Source organism: Fusarium venenatum (assembly GCF_020744135.1).
Source record: "Fusarium venenatum strain MPI-CAGE-CH-0201 chromosome Unknown EDB82scaffold_1, whole genome shotgun sequence".
Taxonomy (NCBI): Eukaryota; Fungi; Ascomycota; class Sordariomycetes; order Hypocreales; family Nectriaceae; genus Fusarium; species Fusarium venenatum.
Window position 1 is genome coordinate 6,568,341 of NW_027072129.1, and position 18,374 is coordinate 6,586,714.

The 18,374-nt window shown below is 49.0% G+C and overlaps 6 protein-coding genes across 6 annotated transcripts; 4 read left to right on the plus strand and 2 right to left on the minus strand.

Annotated features, from left to right (window-relative positions):
* Positions 1 to 2,173: 2,173 nt before the first annotated feature.
* Positions 2,174 to 3,985, minus strand: EDB82DRAFT_520959 (uncharacterized protein; the record flags this gene model as incomplete). The annotated part of the gene is made up of 3 exons (XM_025729934.1): positions 2,174 to 2,289; positions 2,345 to 3,703; positions 3,805 to 3,985. 3 exons carry the CDS (start codon positions 3,983 to 3,985, stop codon positions 2,174 to 2,176), a joined length of 1,656 nt encoding a protein of 551 aa, XP_025589109.1.
* Positions 3,986 to 4,336: 351 nt separating this feature from the next.
* EDB82DRAFT_488433 (uncharacterized protein) lies at positions 4,337 to 6,064 on the plus strand. Its single transcript, XM_025729933.2, has 3 exons — positions 4,337 to 5,235; positions 5,285 to 5,481; positions 5,530 to 6,064. The coding sequence occupies exons 1-3, from the start codon at positions 4,603 to 4,605 to the stop codon at positions 5,927 to 5,929; spliced, it is 1,230 nt and encodes a 409-aa protein (XP_025589108.1). The 5' UTR covers positions 4,337 to 4,602; the 3' UTR covers positions 5,930 to 6,064.
* A 143-nt stretch (positions 6,065 to 6,207) lies between these two features.
* EDB82DRAFT_63746 (Spt20 family-domain-containing protein) lies at positions 6,208 to 10,156 on the plus strand. Its single transcript, XM_065610023.1, has 3 exons — positions 6,208 to 6,884; positions 6,936 to 8,197; positions 8,258 to 10,156. The coding sequence occupies exons 1-3, from the start codon at positions 6,572 to 6,574 to the stop codon at positions 9,773 to 9,775; spliced, it is 3,093 nt and encodes a 1,030-aa protein (XP_065465695.1). The 5' UTR covers positions 6,208 to 6,571; the 3' UTR covers positions 9,776 to 10,156.
* A 325-nt stretch (positions 10,157 to 10,481) lies between these two features.
* EDB82DRAFT_488440 (autophagy-related protein 27) lies at positions 10,482 to 12,232 on the plus strand. The gene is made up of 3 exons (XM_025729929.2): positions 10,482 to 10,977; positions 11,028 to 11,616; positions 11,666 to 12,232. Exons 1-3 carry the CDS (start codon positions 10,716 to 10,718, stop codon positions 11,859 to 11,861), a joined length of 1,047 nt encoding a protein of 348 aa, XP_025589106.1. The 5' UTR covers positions 10,482 to 10,715; the 3' UTR covers positions 11,862 to 12,232.
* A 218-nt stretch (positions 12,233 to 12,450) lies between these two features.
* EDB82DRAFT_488442 (pyridoxal phosphate-dependent transferase) lies at positions 12,451 to 14,107 on the plus strand. The gene is made up of 2 exons (XM_025729928.2): positions 12,451 to 12,881; positions 12,946 to 14,107. The coding sequence occupies exons 1-2, from the start codon at positions 12,567 to 12,569 to the stop codon at positions 13,969 to 13,971; spliced, it is 1,341 nt and encodes a 446-aa protein (XP_025589105.1). The 5' UTR covers positions 12,451 to 12,566; the 3' UTR covers positions 13,972 to 14,107.
* Positions 14,108 to 16,844, minus strand: EDB82DRAFT_488445 (pyridoxal phosphate-dependent transferase). The gene is made up of 4 exons (XM_025729927.2): positions 15,983 to 16,844; positions 15,885 to 15,912; positions 14,458 to 15,684; positions 14,108 to 14,405 (listed from the first exon to the last, which is right to left on the minus strand). Exons 1-4 carry the CDS (start codon positions 16,384 to 16,386, stop codon positions 14,352 to 14,354), a joined length of 1,713 nt encoding a protein of 570 aa, XP_025589104.1. The 5' UTR covers positions 16,387 to 16,844; the 3' UTR covers positions 14,108 to 14,351.
* Between the last annotated feature and the right edge of the window lie 1,530 nt (positions 16,845 to 18,374).

Here is an 18,374-nt window from a genome sequence, read left to right on the forward strand (position 1 = left end):
TCATGCGATTGAAGTTGATCCCATAGTCACACTGAGTTATTAGCGTGGATGGAGGGACGACTGCCTCTCTGGATATATGTTATTGCAAGGGGGACGTGATACATAATTGGACCCTTTCCCTATTGGGACAATATACACACTTCAAGGCCGTCGAAATTGCTCCATCGATTCTAATGAGCTTTTGTTTCAAAGACGTTTAAACCAAGATGACATTCGCGTTTCAATAGTATCGGAATGTTGGCTCAAATTGACCGTTTGACCGTTATTAGTAGTGGCATTCATTGACATGTGTCGGTTCCGGCAGCTAATGGCTGGTGTAAACTGTAAAAGAAGGCCCTGACGATCTGTCCACTAGAAAACAGCCCTGGGCTAAACAAGCGAGAGCTGTTGTTCTTTGCCAATTTGGTCTTGACATACCTATTTTAGAGTTCAGAAGAGTCAGATCCCATTGACACATTGGGTTGCGCCATCATCGAGCCTGACATAGAATCGTAAACCTCAGCTCAAGTGCGCAATGGGAAAGTAATTGGTAAAAGTCATTTTTCGCTAAGGACTCACGCGACCCCCGACTACAAAACATCTTGTCTTGCTTTGCATACGAATCATTTGGCAGTTGACACATATAACTGTAGGGTAAGCATAGAACCAAGGTTGTCTTTGCAATGAATCACGACCTGAACAGGCGGTTTTGAACAGCACAATTAAAGTTCATCTCTTCATTGGACTCACAAAGTTCTAGGGCGTGGTTAGAAATATTCCAGTACATCCTTATGTGTCATGGTGGCTAGAGGTTCTGGCGTATGGCTTACGAGGAGACGGTGATACCTTCGTAGTCAGGTACGTTTTCCAACTAACCCGGCATTTCCACCTCAGCCAATATTACAATTAGTGTGGAAATCTTCGTACAATCCATGGTCTAGAACGAGAAAATATGGCCAGAAACCCCCATACGATGTGCTGGTATGAACCAACTAGCCACCCGTGACACGGGCCGTTCAGCAACGGGCATCTAACTCTGGAAGTAGTCCTGGGTTGTCTATGCATAATAACAGCACAGAGGAACAGTTACAATTGTAGTTTACCCATGAGACACCCCTCTCTGTTATTACCTGAGTTTGGGCCTTCCAGGAGTCTGAACCCTTCTTAGTGTCTACCAGCTCAACAACAAAAGTAGAATAAGCCTGAAACCATGATGAAGATAGGTAGCTATGACTACCCTGCAGGTGATATCTAAAGTGGCGTCAGAGACTACAACCCAAGTGCCGAAAAATTATCACTGTGAGAATATGGCGCTTCGGTTAACGAGCCAGCTGCTTGCGAATCTCGTCGCGGTGGACCAAAATCCATATAGAATTCTCCAAGACTAAGAAAACCGCTATTTCATCAAAGCGCAAACACTTACTATTGAAACACCCTATATGTCCTGATCACAGTCGCAGTGCATTAGTTCAGTTCAGTGGCGCCCTCGTCAAGTATGTCGTTGAATATCAATGTCCAGGAGGGGGTCGGTGATGAAGAATTCTTCATCTTGAACAAAAGACCCGGGTAAAGAATCAACCGTGCGCTTTGAAGTCACAGCGCATTACTGTTCAATAGCAAAGGTAAGGGAGGCTGACTGAATGGATATCGGATACTAACGTTGAATAGTCGCAACGAATTTCGACCCGTGGCTGTTACATCGTGGGCCTCGCTTCAAGAGTTTCTGCGAAGCGAGCTTCAATCCAGACAAGGATTATCTGATTCGACCATACTGTATCTGTTACTGACGCGCGGTCTGACAGACACAGTACCTGTTGGTTGACCCTTGTAGTGCTAAGTAAACGCCGCATCATGCCTCTGAATCGAATGATCCAGAGAGCTAATCTCAAGAATACTAAACTTTGATCGAAGCAAAGCAGGCAATGCTCAGTCCTTTTGGTTGCGTATAGCTCTTGGCGGTGGCAATTCCTACTTGTCATTTTTCTGACTCATATTGGCGTATTTGACAGTGCTGTATTCGAGTCAGATATGCCAGGGTCAACACAACGTTGTCTATGCTTAAAAACACCATGATTTGGAAGTGACGACGAGGACGGTGATAAAGTCCAAGCGGAAGGCAGGGCAAGTTGTCTTTAACCGAAGTACCATATTGCCAACTCTATTTTATCGAACCCCGTTTTTGTTTAGGTTACATCTAGTCCATCACTGCCTGTTCAGCGTCATCTTCCATGTCCTGGAGCACCTCATTCATCTCGGCTTCTGTGGCCTCGAGCCCCTCAGAGCTCATGAGCTTGTTGTCCTTGTCCTCAGCTGTGCAGGGATTGCCGGTTAGCGGATGGAAAGGCATGGCGATCAGGGAACTTACTTCGAGCCTCAACAAGTAGATTCTCTTGGACTTCACAGTCGGTTAAAACGGATCCATCTCCAATAACGGCTCTCTTTCCAATAACGCAACGAGTCAGCTTGCAGGCTTTACCAACAACTACACCTTCCATCAGTAGACATTGAGAAAGCTTGGCACCCTCGTTGATCTGCGAGCCGGCGCCGATCACAGTCTCTTTGATAGATGTCTTCTCCTCGACAGTCACGTTTTCGGCAATGAGACTGTCCTTCTGGGTGATGGTCGTACGAGGTTTCACACCTTCGGGGTAAGCGATCTTCCTTGCGTGAACGTAAGGCGAACTGGCTTCTCCGCCAGTCTCCTCGAGTGACGGGAGTTTGGCCAGTTGAAGCGAGATGGCGAGCAATAGTTGTGCAGTATCGACACGTCGAATCAAGGGTGCGGAACCTCCACCAGGATGGACGTAAGCAACAATCGGTGGCACTTCAAAAGAGTTCGACTTGTTGTCTACTGTAATTTTGGGTGTCTTTGCATCAGTGCTCTCGTCGCTGGAAACTGGGTTCCCTAAGCTAGGCATGTTGTCTGGGCTGGGGTCTCTAGGAGACGATGAACCTTCATCCTCTTCTGACTCCTCGACCCGACCTTGGCTGCAGGCACTTTCTAAGTTGAGCTTTTCAGCAAGACCTGATTGCCAGCCAGCCTTTGCCCACCATCCGATAACGTCTTCTCCGATACTCTCCATTCGCTCGTTATCCTTGATGAAATCAAGGACCCATCGGGGGAAAATGTAGATGTGAGCATCTCGATGTGTCGTAAACATTCGCACGCGAGTGTGATTACGCAACAAGCCGTGACGGACAGGAAGTGAGCCTCTCTCTCCTGTTAGATCTCTCAAAGAGTCAGTTGGCATAGAGTAAACAAGCTTAGACAGGTTTGAGAAGAGTGACCCCCTCGGTGGGGTAACAGGAGTTGTGGGCAATGGAGTTGTTGCAATAAAGTCTGTCTCCTCCTTCTTGACTGGCGCAACCGCCTTTGTGTCATACCAGACACCAAGAGCACCGCTGTGAACTGATCGATGACCGTTGGAAAGTCTAGATGTTCCCAACATGTCTGTCAGGCTGGCTGACTTGACCATCCATGACTGAAGAAGCTTCTCTCCTCCGAGCTCACAAACCAAGTCACATGGCAGAACCACAAAATCACCAGTGATAATCGACCTGACCTCAGGTAGTCGCAAGATCTCGGCGGTGCCTGTGTTCTGATCCAAGTCTACCGGTGAGAGGATGTCAGGTCGTGGCAGTGGTAGAGCAGTAAGGTGAGGGTTAGTGTTAAGAGCTGTTGAGATAGCAGCAGAAGCTGTGGGTGGACAGATAAGATTTATATCTGAAAGTTGTCAGCTCCAAGCTTTCAGTAAGTCGGGAGTGAACGAGAGCGCTTGTAGCCATGCGGATCCACGATGAGTCAAACACCACAATCCGACTTACCTGTGATGCCAGTTCTATAGCAAAAGTCAAGCGCATACCAGACCATAGGTCGGTTGGCGATAGGGAGAAGGGCCTTTGGGCTCTCATCGGGGTTGGAGGTGAAGGTCGGGAACGATGAGCCAGGTCCGCAAAGAATCAGGGCTTGAAGCCCAGTTGAAGGCATCGAAACAGCGTGGGGCATTTTGCCAGGGTGGTCTCTGCTGGTGACGATCAAGCTGATAGTTTTGGCTGGAGTTCTGGGATCTTATAGATCAGTGCTGTAGATTTCGTGAGCGATTCTATCTGGTTATTCAGACGTGAGTTGTTTGCAGTCAACATGAAGTGAAGACAGTGAAGAGTCACTCAATCATCGCCAAGACATCAAAAACGTACGTACGTGGGGTGGTGGTGTCCCGCCTGTGGCTGGTGATTTGCTGCACTGCCACAGACTTCCGCCTGCTTCACGTGGATGGGTTCTTCCGACCTCGGTACGGATTAATTAAATAGTCCCCCGTAATTCAGCCCCCTGGAAGCTGAGCTCTTTGTCGGCCCTCGGGCTACCTGCTGACCTGATTGTTGCTGGGGTAGATGGCCTCAGCTTGCAGCTCGCTCCACTGTGTTATTGACCCTGATTACACCAACCACCGGGTATCTTGAAGAATCGCCTCGAGGTTCGCTACATTAAACGGTGCATCCTGACGCAATTGCTTTGAAACGGCGCATTATTGAAGATTTGTTTGTTTATATAAAAAGGCCCCTTGCGCCTGCTGCCATTGGCGCTATTCCCTCCACCTAGCAATGCGACAGCGCGCTGCTTAAATGTCGCCCGACCATGGATCATCGCGCTCGCGACGAGGAGTTTGGAGTCACTGGGTGCCTCTCGCAGTTACACTTACTGTCGCAACTGTAGGTGTGGCTGCTTGGGTATGGAGCCAGCGAAAGGACGCCGACGAAGAAGACGACAATGGTCTTGATTACAGTAACCATGCCCGTGGAGGCGACAATCAACCATATGGGTCCCGCGATGTCGGCTCGCGCGACATTCAAGGACCGGAGAAACCACCCAGACCCGATGGTCAAAGCCACGGAATTGCGCATGCGAACGAAGAAGCAACCGGCGGAGGCTGGGGTTCGCGCGTGACTAGTGCTCTGCGACGAACACCGAGCCCGCAGCAGTTCTTCGACTCGACAGGTAAGACTGTGGCGGCTGGTGTCGCAGCTGCAAGCGCAGCTATGGGCAAGGCTTTAGCCTCCATTCGCGAGGAGGACAAGAGCCCCTTTGACGATACCAACCCCTGGCAAGAGGAAGAAGAAGCTAAGAATGAACGAGCGCCCGCCGATACGTCGTCCCAACACATCGGCGGCAATAGGCGACGCAAGACGGTTGCGATTGTGGTGTCTGCCGAGACAGGCGCCGTGCCTGAAGAGGAGGATCCTTTCCATGAGCACGCTGTAAGTTGACATGCCGATTATTCGAGTTTCTCTCTCTAACGTTCATCAGTCTATCCTCTCCCACATTCCTCGACATATCGATCACTCTAAGGTCAAGCTATTCGTTCTGATCTACGCCCCTGGTTTGAAGGAATCCGCTTTGGATACTGCTAATAGTAACCTTCCGCCACCTTCGCTAAGCTCTTCATTTTCTAACATTGGACACGATCAAGTTCAAACTCCTGCTGAAGAGTCCAAGAACCAGCTGTATGCTTTTCGAGCTTTGGAACCACACTATATGCTGACAAGTCGTAGTGAATCCGCAAGCCCTGCCTTCAACTCTATCTATTCGCAGGCATTGGGTTTGGTTGAGAAGGAAACCATGGTTCTCCCTTTTACGACATCAAACGGCCATGTTCACATCCTGCGACACCTTCAACCAGAAGTTATCTATCTCCAGAAAGCCCTTTCTGGTCAAGATGGTAGCATCATCACGACTCTCCAGACCTGGCTTCGACATGACGTCATTCTGGTTGTTGGTGCAGATGGTGGTTCTGGAGGTTTGGCAGATAGCGAATCTGAGGCTGAGCGATCTAGTAACAGTAAAGAGTGGTGGCAGCGATCTGAACGAGTTGGAAGGGGACGTGGAGTTGTGGTTGTTGATAGTATGAGGCTAAACGACGATTGGGCGCGTCGAGTTCAGGGACGTGAGTGAGGCCAACGCGTCTTGCGACATAGCACAAGATACCATGAACCTATTTATATGTATTCGAGTTTTAGTATATGTCAGAATTCTTACACACACAAGCACGCGTTTTTACTTTCTAGATCAAGATCTACTCAATTAAGCGTTTTTCTTTTCTATTTATTCTCGCCAAAACATTCTTCGTAGTAGGTAATTCTTGTACTGGTTCTAAACTCTTGCACGTGACCTGATCTCCTTCCGTAATCCCAACATCACCCCAAGGAAACCCACCCGTGGATGCGGCGACCAGGTGTACAACATCATCGAATGATATCCAACTTTCAATACAACGCAACGAATTTCTCGCAGATACAGAGTAATTCATGTTAATACTCATTGTCTTTATGTACCATTTCCGTCATATTTAACTTGCGCTTCTTTGAAAGACTCGCGTTCCTCTCCCGCGATCCGACGGCCAACTCCACATCACTCGGACGACATACAACGAACCTCTATCGTTCGAAATCCACCTCGAACCCGGCATTGTGCCGTTACGATTGGAACATCGATGTTTTCGCATTGATTAATCATCAGAATAGCATCGAACTGATAGGTGTGGTTGTGATATCGTCATAATCGCCAGGCCCCGCGGCGCAGCGCGACTTCGTCACGATGGCGCCTGTTGGACCCATCGTTCAGCAAAATGTCGCCCACAAAGTGAAGCGGCCTATACCTCCTGGGATTCAGACGAACGGCGCGATAACACCCTCAAAATCATCTCCATCTCCATCAATGTCCGCTAAGAAGCCACCGCACTCGGCCAGCGACAGGGCGATCACTGCATCATCCGTCCGACCTGTCAACCGAGCCCGACGAGAAACAGCATCGCAAATGCAAGGCCGGCACTCTAGGAACAGTGCTGGTCTGCGGTCAGCGTCTATGGTGGCGGATCAAATAGCCCACGACGCGGAACCTCGGCCATATGGTACGTTTATGTTAGGCATTACTTGTCGCTTGCGCGCTAACGACCGTAAAGTTGTCACAGATTCATATATCTTGAACAAGTTCGCCGGTCAACCTCCTTCCCTAATCATCCATTTACATCCCACGCATTTTCGATTCGACAACCAGGATGGCATGTTCTCATACAAATCGCCTATGAAAATCTTCCTCGAACATATCAAAGCCCGGACTGTCCCACATGACCTTCTACCATACTTTAATGAAGCTGGTGTGCCATTTTACGATGGGTGCCTCATAGTTCAGATCCACGATCATAAATCTCTTGCCCAAGCCAAGGATATTGCCAAACCAAAATCAGCAAAGGGATCTGCGGTGTTATCATCCATCCATAACTACAATCAATGGCTTACACCGTCCCCTAATGTTCCTTTTCCTCAGGAAAGCTCGTCCACTGCAGACGGGAAGGCGAAGGCGGGCAACACGGCAGAAAAGGAAAACTCCCCTATGCCGCCACCGGAGGACCAAAAAGAAAAGTCTAAAAAGCCTGCTGTCTACACTATCGTTCTCCATCAAACACCGGAAAGCTTACAGACGGATTTGTTCATAAAAGCTTCTACCCCTCACGGAATGAATGACGTGTCAGGTCAACCACCTTCGACACCTATGTCCCTGGTTCCACCAACACCAACTGCTGCCACCATGCCACCACCGGCGAAGCGCCAGAAGCGCGAAAAGACAGAACTCGACGGTAGCAATATACACGAGGCAGAGGGTCAGATTCTGTTGGCCACAAACGCGCCCTTAGTACTTCAGCCCACAAGGACAATAGAAGAAAACATCCTTCTGCTTGAAGCAATGAGGCATCCCAAGCACTCACATGCCCCTCCACAGCCAAAGACTCGTAAGCGAACTCGTGCAGAGATGGCCGCATACGAAGCCCAGGCTGCAGGTGCAGAACGATTCATGCTTGTTGCGGACCCACGTGCAGCATCCAGTGCGAACGGGGCCCAGAACGGTGGTACAGCGGACGTGGATGCTTCAACTGGTGCATCCACATTTGAGCCAAGATTTGAGCGCTTCAAGGTTCTCGACGAGATCAAAGCGAAACACAACGAAAAGAAGGAGCAAGAGAAGGCCAAGCAGCAAGAGGCGGATCGGAAGCTGCAGCAACAGAGAGCGCAAATGCAGCAAGAGGCTGTTCAGAGCGCCCAGAAGCTAGCCCAGGAGGATCGAAATCGCCGCGAGGCTGCAGCGAGAGAGACCTCAATGCGACAGGCCGAACAGCAACGACAGGCTCAAGCACAAGCACAGGCACAGGCTCAGGCACAGGCACAGGCACAGGCACAGGCACAGGCTCAGGCACAGGCACAGGCTCAGGCTCAGGCTCAGGCTCAGGCACAACAAGCTCGTGCGCAAGCCGCAAACCAGACCAACCAGGCCAGTCAAAATGGTCAGCGGCTCAACGGGAATCAACAACACGCCCATCCTCAGAATCCCATCACCAATGGAGTCAATAGTGCAAGTGCGGGAACGCCTCAAATGGCCAACAACATGCCTCCACAAGCGCAGCCTCGCTTTCAGGCTCAAATCTCACAACCGCCAGCGTCTTCCCCAGTGGCTCGACAGGGCACCCCTCAGCACATGTCATCCCCAATGGTGGGAAGCGTTCCTATGCAACAGACCAACTCTGGCATGGCGAACAGCCCTCCACGACCGTCTTCTGTTGTTCAGAACCCGGCCGCCATGTCCGTTCCTATGGCGCATAACATGTCTTCAAGGGGCAGTCAGCAGAGCCACCCGTCTGGTACCCCTAGAATGCCTCATTCAACGCCTAACATGGCCCAAGGCACGCCTATCAACAGGCCTGCTATGATAGCTACTCCCCGCATGACGCAGGTCAGCCCTCCACCAGCTATGATGGCCCAGAACTCGCAGCCAGGCCAAGGCATCATGATGAATAACCAAGGCATGAACCAGCAAAATCCACAATTTGCTCAGCAGCTGGCGCAGCAACGTGCCCTTCAGCAACAGCAGCAGCAGCAGCAGCAGTTGGCGGCAATGCAAAATAGCATGAACAATGGTAACGTGTCTCAGATGACCCCACAGCAGCAACAACAAATGATGCAGATTATGCAGAGGCAACTCATTGCCCAGCAGCAGGCTCAGCAGCAAGGCAATATGATGAGCCCTCAGCAACAACAGCAGCAACAGCAGCAACTGCAGATGGCTGCACAGTATGCTCAGCAAATGCAGAACATGTCGGGCAACCAGATGCGGCAATTCCCACCGCAAATGCAAGCACAGTTGCAACAAATGATGCGCATGAACCAGATGAATGCCCAGATGAGCAATAGTCCGATGCAGCGTCAAGTCAGCGAGCAGATGATGAATGGAAACAACATCAACATGCAAGCTTTCCAAGCAATGCAACAGGCCCAGCAGCAGCAGGCCCAACAACAGCAGGCCCAACAACAGCAGCAGCAACAGAACCAACACCAAATGGGGCAGATGGGACAACCATCTATCCAGGCCTCAATTCAGCAGCAGGCCAGAATAGCCTATCAAAAGATGCTGAACCAGGCAATTATCAAGCATGGGTCTCCCGACAAATTCCCGCCCGATCTAATGCAGAAGATGAAGACTGCGAGTATGAACCAAGCTACAAATCTTGTCCAGCAAAGCTTCCAGCGGAGGCAGCAGGCCCAACAACAGCAAATGCTGATGCATCAACAACAGCAGCAACAACAGCATCAACAGCAACAACAAATGCAGCAGATGCAGCAACAGCAGATGCAACAGCAACAGATGCAGCAGCAGCAGCAACAGATGCAGCAGCAGATGCAGCAACAACATATGCAGCAGCAACAGCAGATGCAAGGGATGAATGGCATGATGGGTGGCCAGGGGATGTGATGATCCAAAAGGGACTACAAAGATGATGGGCAGAGTTAATGTTATCGCAGAACAGGGAGGGGATCAGTGACCTTGGAGTTCAGGACGTTCTATTATTTTTATTATTTTTGGTATGGTTTACGAGTTTGGGCAGATATACCCCACGGGAAGCGTTCGAATCGGATCAAGGGTTTTTGTCAAGGCCTTGTAACTGTCTTTAAGGTTGTCCGTGCTACTGGACATGATGTGTAATAGATACAGCGGTAAGCAAGTCCGGCCGTCTGTGGTGGCACGGGCATGCACTAGGAGCAATTGGATTATTTAAGAATTCGTCGTCTTCTGCGATACAAACAAGGTTTAAAGTCAGCGTAAAGGAACAGATTTGACTGAATAGAAAAGAAGTATTCTATTTTAGTCATCTATTGAGCCAGGGTAACGGAACAACAGTTAACTTCTTGAATGTGCAGAAACAGATGACCTTGGAGTCTGTTCCAAAATGGCATGAATCTGTTCACCTTTCGTCTTTTATGCTTCATGCACTCACTTAGTAGATACTAACCTAAAGCATCTTCATACTTGCTTACCTAGTAGGTAGTCTAGATTAGTACTATAGAGGTTGACATTACTTGGGTGGCTCGAGAGCTGTCACGTGCACGCAGCTTGCGACGCGGAATGACACAACCGCCAAGACTGAGGGAGCTCTTAGTTTACCTCATCCAATCGTTGACCCTCTCAATAAATCCGCGATACAGCAGCTCAAGGCAACGTGACCATTTCATCACGCATTTTCTATCACAAGGCATACGCAGGAGAGTCTACTTAGTTGAGTCTTTTCTTTCGTTCAAGCATCGAAACGGCTTTCCAGCATCTACCTTTTTCGAATCCGCAATCCCGTCCTCCCGGTATCATCGCTTAACGTCTATCCCTATCTCGGCTTCCGTGTTCTTTCCACGTCTTCTCGATGTATCGGCCGGATCTACTGGCACTTTTACTGCCTCTGCTGGCTGTGCCAGCCTTCGCTGCAGAGACCCTCGACTGTGCAAAGATCCGTGCCGATGGACACACATTCGATCTTTCTAAGCTTGGTGGACCGCATTCAGTTGTGACGACGCGGTACAAGCCTAACCCAGCGGGGCATTATAACACAACTTATACATTAGATATTTGCAAGCCGTTGAAGAAAAGCGGAGGAAGCAAGTCGGAATGCCCAAACGGCACTCGAGGTATGTCTAGGGTCCACTAAGATGGTAAAGCTTCAACTGACCACCTCTAGTTTGCGCCATCACACATCTTCTCAAGTCTGACGGCGACAAGAAAGAAGAGGACGAAGTTACGGACATCGTCGCGATCGCAGGAAACCTCGAGAACGCTGGTGGATCTCGATTCGAATGGACTCCTACGAGACTGAGCACGGCCGAGTCGAACTCGGACAAGAAGAAGGAGGGTTTGCGACTTGTTCTCACAGGAGGCAAGGATCCTTTATCTGGCCCTTCCAAGGAGAAGACCGATCAAAAGGCCATCGTTGAATTTCTTTGCGATCCTGAAAAGGAAGGAACAGAAGGCGAGTGGGTTTCCGAGGAAAAGTACGAGAAACGAGCCGACGAAAAGAAGGACGACGACAAGAAGGAGGATGGCGGTGACAAGGACGAGGGCGAATCTACTCTCGAGCACCAGCTCAAGCATGAGAATGCTACCCTTATCTGGGATGGTTTTGAAAACGAGAAGGACGCTAGAATTTTGCGCTTGACATGGCACACCAAATATGCTTGCGAAAAGCGAGAGGACGGCGGTGGTGGTGGCAGCGACGATGACGGAGATAACTCCAGTTCCCACTGGGGATTCTTCACCTGGTTTGTCCTCATGTGAGTATACCCAGCCTTGACTTTTGCAACAATTTTCTAACATATCTAGCGCTTTCTTGCTTATCGCTGGTTACCTCATCTTCTCGTCCTGGATCAACTTCACCCGCTACGGCGCTAGAGGTTGGGATCTTCTCCCTCACAGCGACACCATTCGCGACATTCCTTACCTACTCAAGGATTTTATTCGCCGGATCCTAAACACTGTGCAAGGAACGGGCAGTCGAGGTGGATACAGTGCTGTTTAAAACAGCCAGAGAAATGTACATCATTTTCAGTTTATTCGAAGTCGATTCTGGGCCTTTCTAGGTTTGGTTGTGCGCGAGGGACTATGGTGGCGCTCATGCTAGCAGTTCATTTTGGCTGGTTTGTATACATAGGTTGGGACTATCGCACTCTTGGTCTCGTATCATGCAATCGGGTGTTTAGAGTAAGTTGCGAATACGCAGTACTATGGAGTCATCGTTGGGGTTATTAATACAATTTTGTCGTGCTGCGTTCTTATTAGGAATGAAGGTGTCTTTGATGTTTACATTCGTCTGCGATGAGTACAATGTGAGTCAGTAGAACTGATCAGTGAGATCGCAAAGCGTAGTGCAATAACTGTCCAGACCAAGGCGCGCCTTAGAAGACCTGAAAACCACTTACAGGGGTAAGGAACACTACATCATGAATGATTCCATACCCTGAGTCAAAAAGGTCTCCATAATCAAGACCCTTCCTTGTCATAGCAGCTTGAGTGGCTCCCAATTGTGAGTAACTTGCCCAAATACAGTTAAGTAGCGTCACAAATCAACCTGCGATAGCGGAGGCGATTGATAAGATAAAGCCACAAATATTCTCTCGTAGAACCCCTCCAGATCAATACAACAATCCTGCAAATCTCGCATTTCCCTCTTTCTTTGTACTTTTTTCTGTTTGTAATTTATAAAGTTGGAAAATACGTAATAACAATGGCTATGCGACTCCCTCTCCGCGCTCGATTGGCCAGCTCCTGCGCCGTCGCCCGTCCTCGTATTGTTCGTCGAGGCCTTGCTTCGTTGCCAAATGCCGACGTCGCGTCCGACTCCAAGAGCGCTGCCATGGTGGGCGAGCATGCGCCTTATATGGTTGCCACATATGCTCGTCCTCCACCCGTATTTATCAAGGGAAAGGGTTCGTGGCTTTGGGATGCGGAGGATCGCAAGTTTCTTGATTTCACTGCCGGCATCGCTGTCAATGGTCTTGGCCACTGCGATCCCGAGTTTACTCGTATCATGACCGAGCAGGTAAGTCGTTCATTGCGCCTAAAGTACGCAGTAAGCTCTTGCTAATGCAATTGGTTGTTCACAGGCTCAAACACTCGTTCACGCTTCCAACCTCTACTACAACCCATGGACTGGCGCTCTATCGAAGCTCCTCATCGAAAAGACCCTCGAGTCTGGTGCCATGCACAACGCCGCCTCAGTATTTGTCTGCAACTCTGGATCCGAAGCCAATGAAGCCGCCATCAAGTTCGCTCGAAAGTCCGGCAAGATTGTCGACCCCTCAGGCGAGAAAGTCGAGATCGTATCCTTCAACAACGGCTTCCACGGCCGAACCATGGGCAGTCTGTCCGCGACCCCGAACCCTAAGTACCAGAAGCCCTTCTCTCCCATGGTCCCCGGCTTCAAGACTGGCGATTTCAATGACATTTCAGGCATCGATGCGCTGGTCACTGAGAAGACGTGCGGTGTTATCGTGGAGCCTATCCAGGGTGAGGGCGGTGTTACACCTGCGAATGAGGAGTTCCTCGTTGCACTTGCTAAGCGATGTCGCGAGGTTGGCGCTGTTCTCATCTACGACGAGATTCAGTCCGGTCTCGGCCGTACAGGCACATTCTGGGCTCACGGCAACTTGCCCAAGGAGGCTCACCCCGATATTCTCACAACCGCCAAGGCTCTCGGCAACGGATTCCCCATCGGTGCTGTTCTAGTGACGCAGGATGTCTCTGATAAGATGAAGGTTGGCGACCACGGCACCACCTTTGGTGGAAACCCTCTGGCCTGCCGACTAGCACACTACATCGTCGGCCGTCTTGCCGACAAGCAGCTCCAGGCTGATGTCAAGGCCAAGTCAGAAATTTTCAAGAAGCGTTTCGCCAAGCTACAGAGCCAATACCCTGACCTTGTCAAGGAGGTTCGTGGTCGAGGTCTAATTCTCGGGCTACAATTATCTGAGGATCCTTCGCCTATCATTAAGGCTGCTCGTGAGCGTGGTCTGCTCATCATTACCGCCGGTACCAACACATTGCGATTTGTGCCCAGCCTGACTGTAACGGATGAGGAGATTAATCAGGGACTGGATATTGTGGAGGCTGCTATTGCTGCTACTCGATAAGAGAGTGTGTACTTCTCTTCGGGTTATATGGTGTTTATGATTAAAGGGTTAAAAGTAGATTTTTGACGAGAGCGGAGCTAGATAAAAAGCTAGATACCATGCATATACTGATTTCCATTTTACGTCGTTATCCTACATGTCCTGGGAGGTGCTACGTGCTCTACAGGAAACGTAAAGTGAAAGTCAGAGCTCAATCTTTCCATCCAAGTTGAGTCAGAATGGAAATTAGGAGTCTCTTCTCATCGACAATAAAAATATGGGAGCTTGTCCAACATGGTATTGTTCAAAATCGATGCATATTTCATTCATATACATAGTACGCCTCATCACATCGCTCAACGCCAAAACCTTCCCAAATAATCCATCCTTTCTATGCCGCTCTAGCAAATAGCGTGTGTCTTGCCATGCTTGCCCTGAAGAGAATGTTGCTCGTCCTAGAAATCGTTAGTCGCGGGATTTTGGGTGGAATACCGGTTGATAACTTACCTTGTAAACGGGGTGAGCGTGCTTTCCACGCCCCATGGCAACAATATGGTTCTTGATGTACTCTTCACGCTTCTTGATCGACTCCTGATCTGTCTCCTTAAGAAGACCATGGCACAGCTTGACATCGCAGATAAGCTGGTCACATCGACTCTTTGTAAAGTCCTCTCGGACAACAACACGCAACATCTTTACACCAGAATTGGGAGCCATGGTGTAAGCAGGGACAACCCAGCCTCGAGAGCGCAGGTGGTGAGCAAGGGCGAACTCGTCGTAGTAACGGTCAGGGTCGCCGCCCTCGTCGGTGGTCTTGAAGCGGAAAGCAACGAGGGGGAGACCAGCGCCTGAACGTTCTGACATGATGACGAAACCTAGATTCTCTAGTGTTTCTGTCAGGTAGTCTGCTGTTCGGGTGAGGTTACTCATGATGGCGCGGTAACCGTGCTTGCCGAGGCGGATGAGCTGGTAGTATTGGCCGATGACTTGTGATGCACCCTTGGAGAAGTTGAGGGTAAAAGAGGATTGGTCGGCGCCGAGGTAGTTGATATTGAAAACGAGTTCTTGAGGGAGAAAGTCGGGAGATCGCCAGATGACCCAGCCAACACCAGGATAGACGAGACCGTACTTGTGACCCGAGACGTTGATAGAGACGACCTTTTCACATCGGAAATCCCACTCTAGGTCAGGAACCACAAAGGGAGCCACGAAGCCTCCGCTGGCAGCGTCGACGTGAATTGGGATATCAAGATTGCGCTCAACGAGGAGATCGTTTATAGCCTTGATATCCTCGTACTCGCCGGTATAAGTTGTTCCGAGAATAGCACACATACCAATGGTGTTCTCGTCGCACAGGTCAACGGCCTGTTCGGGATCCATGACAAAGCGGTCAGGCGTGCAGTAAACGAGCTTCTCGTCAATCTCGAAGTAGCGAGTGGCCTTTTCCCAGCAGACCTGGACGGCAGAGGACATGACGATGTTGGGATGCTCGGTGCTCTTGCCCTCGGCTAGTCTGCGGTTCTTCCAGCGCCTCTTCATGGCCAAAACACCGAGCATGATGGCTTCTGAGGAACCAACAGTTGAAGTACCGACTGAAGAACCAGGAGGCGCGTGGAAAAGGTCACCGATCATGTTAACACATCGGTTCTGGATGTCGGCAGATTGAGGGTATTCTTCATAATCGATAAAGTTTTTGGAGAAGGACTCTGCCATGAGCTTCTCGGCTTCATCTTCCTGGATAAAGTGTTAGTGAAGCTATTCAGAAGAGTTGTGGGGTAGTTTAGTGTTGTAGCGTCCTGTCACCATCGCCAAGAAATGGTTCCGTCTCCGCTATGGGGCGGAGGGTCAGATCTGATGGTGATGGCTTGGCATTGAATGGACTTGGCCGGAACCAGAAAAGTCCAAGGATTTAGTTGATTATTTCTTGTACGTACCATGTAAGTTGTGACGAAAGAAGCCAGACTGAAAACAGCAATTAGCAGTTAATCTCGTAAATGAAGCGTCATGCTACAGAGTAGTGGACAAAACATACTTGAGCATGGGGTTGTTGTCAAGACTGAGATCATCCTTGATCATGCGATAGGCAATATCGCGGGGCATTTCATTCTCTGGCATATGATGTCTGGGAAGATCCATGCCCGCAAAGCGAGATCCGTAGACGCTGGTGGTGAACTCATCCTGGTAGCTCGCCAGCTTCATCTGAGGCTTCCGTGATGCTCGGGAGCTGGTTGAGCGGACGGATGCGGCGTCAGAGTCGTCTCCGCGATGAATACCGCCAACGACAGAGAGGTGAGCCATGTCGCCAACAAGCGATGAAGATTTTCCTTTAGAAGGGAAATATTCGTTTGTTATACTTGACTTTATGGGATTGCCGTGATCATCAGTTTCAATAATTGGAACAGGCGACGCACTTTCAGATTGCTGAACGAGACTCATGGTGAAGGAGGGGTAATAAAAGAAGAGGGATAGCTCTTTTGTATGTAAACAATTGAGACAAAAAGGTTTGATGCGATAGGCCTAATACGGAAAACGGGAGCAGCCAGTTTCGTGTAGCTACTAACTATAGCTTGGATATGGCTTGTCTAGTTGGTTGACTCCTTTGGCAATGACGGTATGTTGCAGATTGTTCTGCTTAGTACAGAGTAGAAAGAGTTCAGTTGAGGGGTAAAACGGAAAGGTCGGCAATATGAAAAGTTTGGGTGGTAGAAGGACGTGTAATACACGATGTATGGGGAGATAATGCGATGGATATCAAAGTGATATCTCTTGGAATACAAGAGTAGAGTTGAGTGGTAAATATATGTTGATACTAAGAGTGAGACGGGTGAAAAAAAAACAGATTTACAAAGAGGCAGAGACACCGACTTTTTAAAGCATTCTACCAAAAGTACGTGAATAAATAAATGCCTCCAAAATAGGAGCATGGAAATACGGCACGGGGGTGCATAAGATATCCATCCAGTCTACCTATCCATTGAGTGAGGCCCCTAAAGCGGTATGTACGGTACCTGAATCTTGTATGAGCTTGGGAACGAAGCACAGCCCAGTTGTTTACATCCAAAAACGTATTATACGTTGTACAAAGTCAATGAATACAGATACAAAAGATACCTGACAACTACATGATCTGCACCAACCAAGTAAACGCCCCGTTTACATCCGCTTTGTCTGTGCTTTTGTCTCTTGAGCATGACGATGACGATTACGGTGGCTCCCCTTGTCTTTGGTGATACTACTAGGGAGTGATGAGTGACCTTTCTGTCTCCGTGATAGTATTGGTTCTTTTGTATATCCCTCATGTATTTCTACCAAATTATTTACTTTCTTCAGGCTTAGTATGGGCGGCCTCACGGTTTTGGTCTCAATAAGGAAATGAGTGGTAATATTCGTGTTTCGTTAGAAAGCCCGCAACTTTGGGTCTTGCTTGTCCTTTCAAGGTCATGCCAGGTTAGGGCAGATCAGCTCACCTTGCTTCTCACTTCCCTTCACCTTGCACTTACTTAATTAGGAAACTCGGTCAGGTACGTGTCTTGTTTTAGTGACATAAAGCCGCAAGCAAAAGAAAGGATATTTCTTATGAAAACACGCGGTTATTGGGGTTCTGGACCTTGGGCATGGATAAGGTCAAAATTGGGGTCAAATTGGGGGTGAAAAGCACCTGATGTTTTTCTTCTCGCCTCATAAGACATGGTATTTTCCAACAAAGGGGTAGAACACGGATAAAAGATGAAGCAATCGTATCGGATCAGAGATGGAATCCTTGCTCTATTGGGGTGCAGACTTGAGTTATGGAATGTGATCCTATTTGCTGGGTTTCGTCTGTATAACAACGTTGCATGGTTGTGAGGGTATTTCCTAGGTAAAGTCGGTGTGATTTAGTTACTCTAGAACCAAATGGACGTCATGCTACGTATTACTGTTGGTCCTAAATATTATTTCTACCATTTTCTTTGAAAAAGATCATCGGCTCTGAGGAATAGTTATGTTCATAAATATGAATTTAGTTATTTACAGGGCTGAAAGGATAGGAATAGGAATGCCGGAAGCCCCGGGCGACATGAGCGGCCCAATCACGGAGGCTGCCGGTCGGCAAAACTGGGCTATCGGATCCACATCCCCGGCCGTCTTTCGTACAGCACCTATTAATGGTTCTGTCAGCCAAATTATAGTGCTGAATAAACAGTATAACACTGGTATGAAGCAAATAATACCGAGAAACGCCCTGAAACGATGAAAAGTTCACTAGACTAGTATGGAGGTATTCTGGCTACCAGGCAGGCTTGGGTCTCCCACGATTATTCAATACCTACCTTAGCACCCATCACAAGAAGGATTACATGACACGAGGCCACCAAAGGTCACCGAGTAAGGGTCAACTATATCATTATTCTCACCACGTATTATCTTACAATACCTTGGAGCCT

What these genes read in the sequence shown, in the direction of transcription:
- EDB82DRAFT_488433 (XM_025729933.2), top strand. Translation starts at nt 4,603, where the DNA reads ATGTCGCCCGACCATGGATCATCGCGCTCGCGACGAGGAGTTTGGAGT. An exon ending in ATCCTTTCCATGAGCACGCT is followed by an intron (nt 5,236 to 5,284) that starts GTAAGTTGACAT and finishes AACGTTCATCAG; the next exon opens with TCTATCCTCTCCCACATTCC. An exon ending in GAAGAGTCCAAGAACCAGCT is followed by an intron (nt 5,482 to 5,529) that starts GTATGCTTTTCG and finishes GACAAGTCGTAG; the next exon opens with TGAATCCGCAAGCCCTGCCT.
- EDB82DRAFT_63746 (XM_065610023.1), top strand. Translation starts at nt 6,572, where the DNA reads ATGGCGCCTGTTGGACCCATCGTTCAGCAAAATGTCGCCCACAAAGTG. An exon ending in CGCGGAACCTCGGCCATATG is followed by an intron (nt 6,885 to 6,935) that starts GTACGTTTATGT and finishes ACGACCGTAAAG; the next exon opens with TTGTCACAGATTCATATATC. An exon ending in AGGCTCAGGCACAGGCACAG is followed by an intron (nt 8,198 to 8,257) that starts GCACAGGCACAG and finishes GCTCAGGCTCAG; the next exon opens with GCACAACAAGCTCGTGCGCA.
- EDB82DRAFT_488440 (XM_025729929.2), top strand. Translation starts at nt 10,716, where the DNA reads ATGTATCGGCCGGATCTACTGGCACTTTTACTGCCTCTGCTGGCTGTG. An exon ending in ATGCCCAAACGGCACTCGAG is followed by an intron (nt 10,978 to 11,027) that starts GTATGTCTAGGG and finishes GACCACCTCTAG; the next exon opens with TTTGCGCCATCACACATCTT. An exon ending in TTCACCTGGTTTGTCCTCAT is followed by an intron (nt 11,617 to 11,665) that starts GTGAGTATACCC and finishes TAACATATCTAG; the next exon opens with CGCTTTCTTGCTTATCGCTG.
- EDB82DRAFT_488442 (XM_025729928.2), top strand. Translation starts at nt 12,567, where the DNA reads ATGGCTATGCGACTCCCTCTCCGCGCTCGATTGGCCAGCTCCTGCGCC. An exon ending in CTCGTATCATGACCGAGCAG is followed by an intron (nt 12,882 to 12,945) that starts GTAAGTCGTTCA and finishes GGTTGTTCACAG; the next exon opens with GCTCAAACACTCGTTCACGC.
- EDB82DRAFT_488445 (XM_025729927.2), bottom strand. Translation starts at nt 16,386, where the DNA reads ATGAGTCTCGTTCAGCAATCTGAAAGTGCGTCGCCTGTTCCAATTATT. An exon ending in GACAACAACCCCATGCTCAA is followed by an intron (nt 15,913 to 15,982) that starts GTATGTTTTGTC and finishes TGCTGTTTTCAG; the next exon opens with TCTGGCTTCTTTCGTCACAA. An exon ending in ACGCTCACCCCGTTTACAAG is followed by an intron (nt 14,406 to 14,457) that starts GTAAGTTATCAA and finishes AACGATTTCTAG; the next exon opens with GACGAGCAACATTCTCTTCA.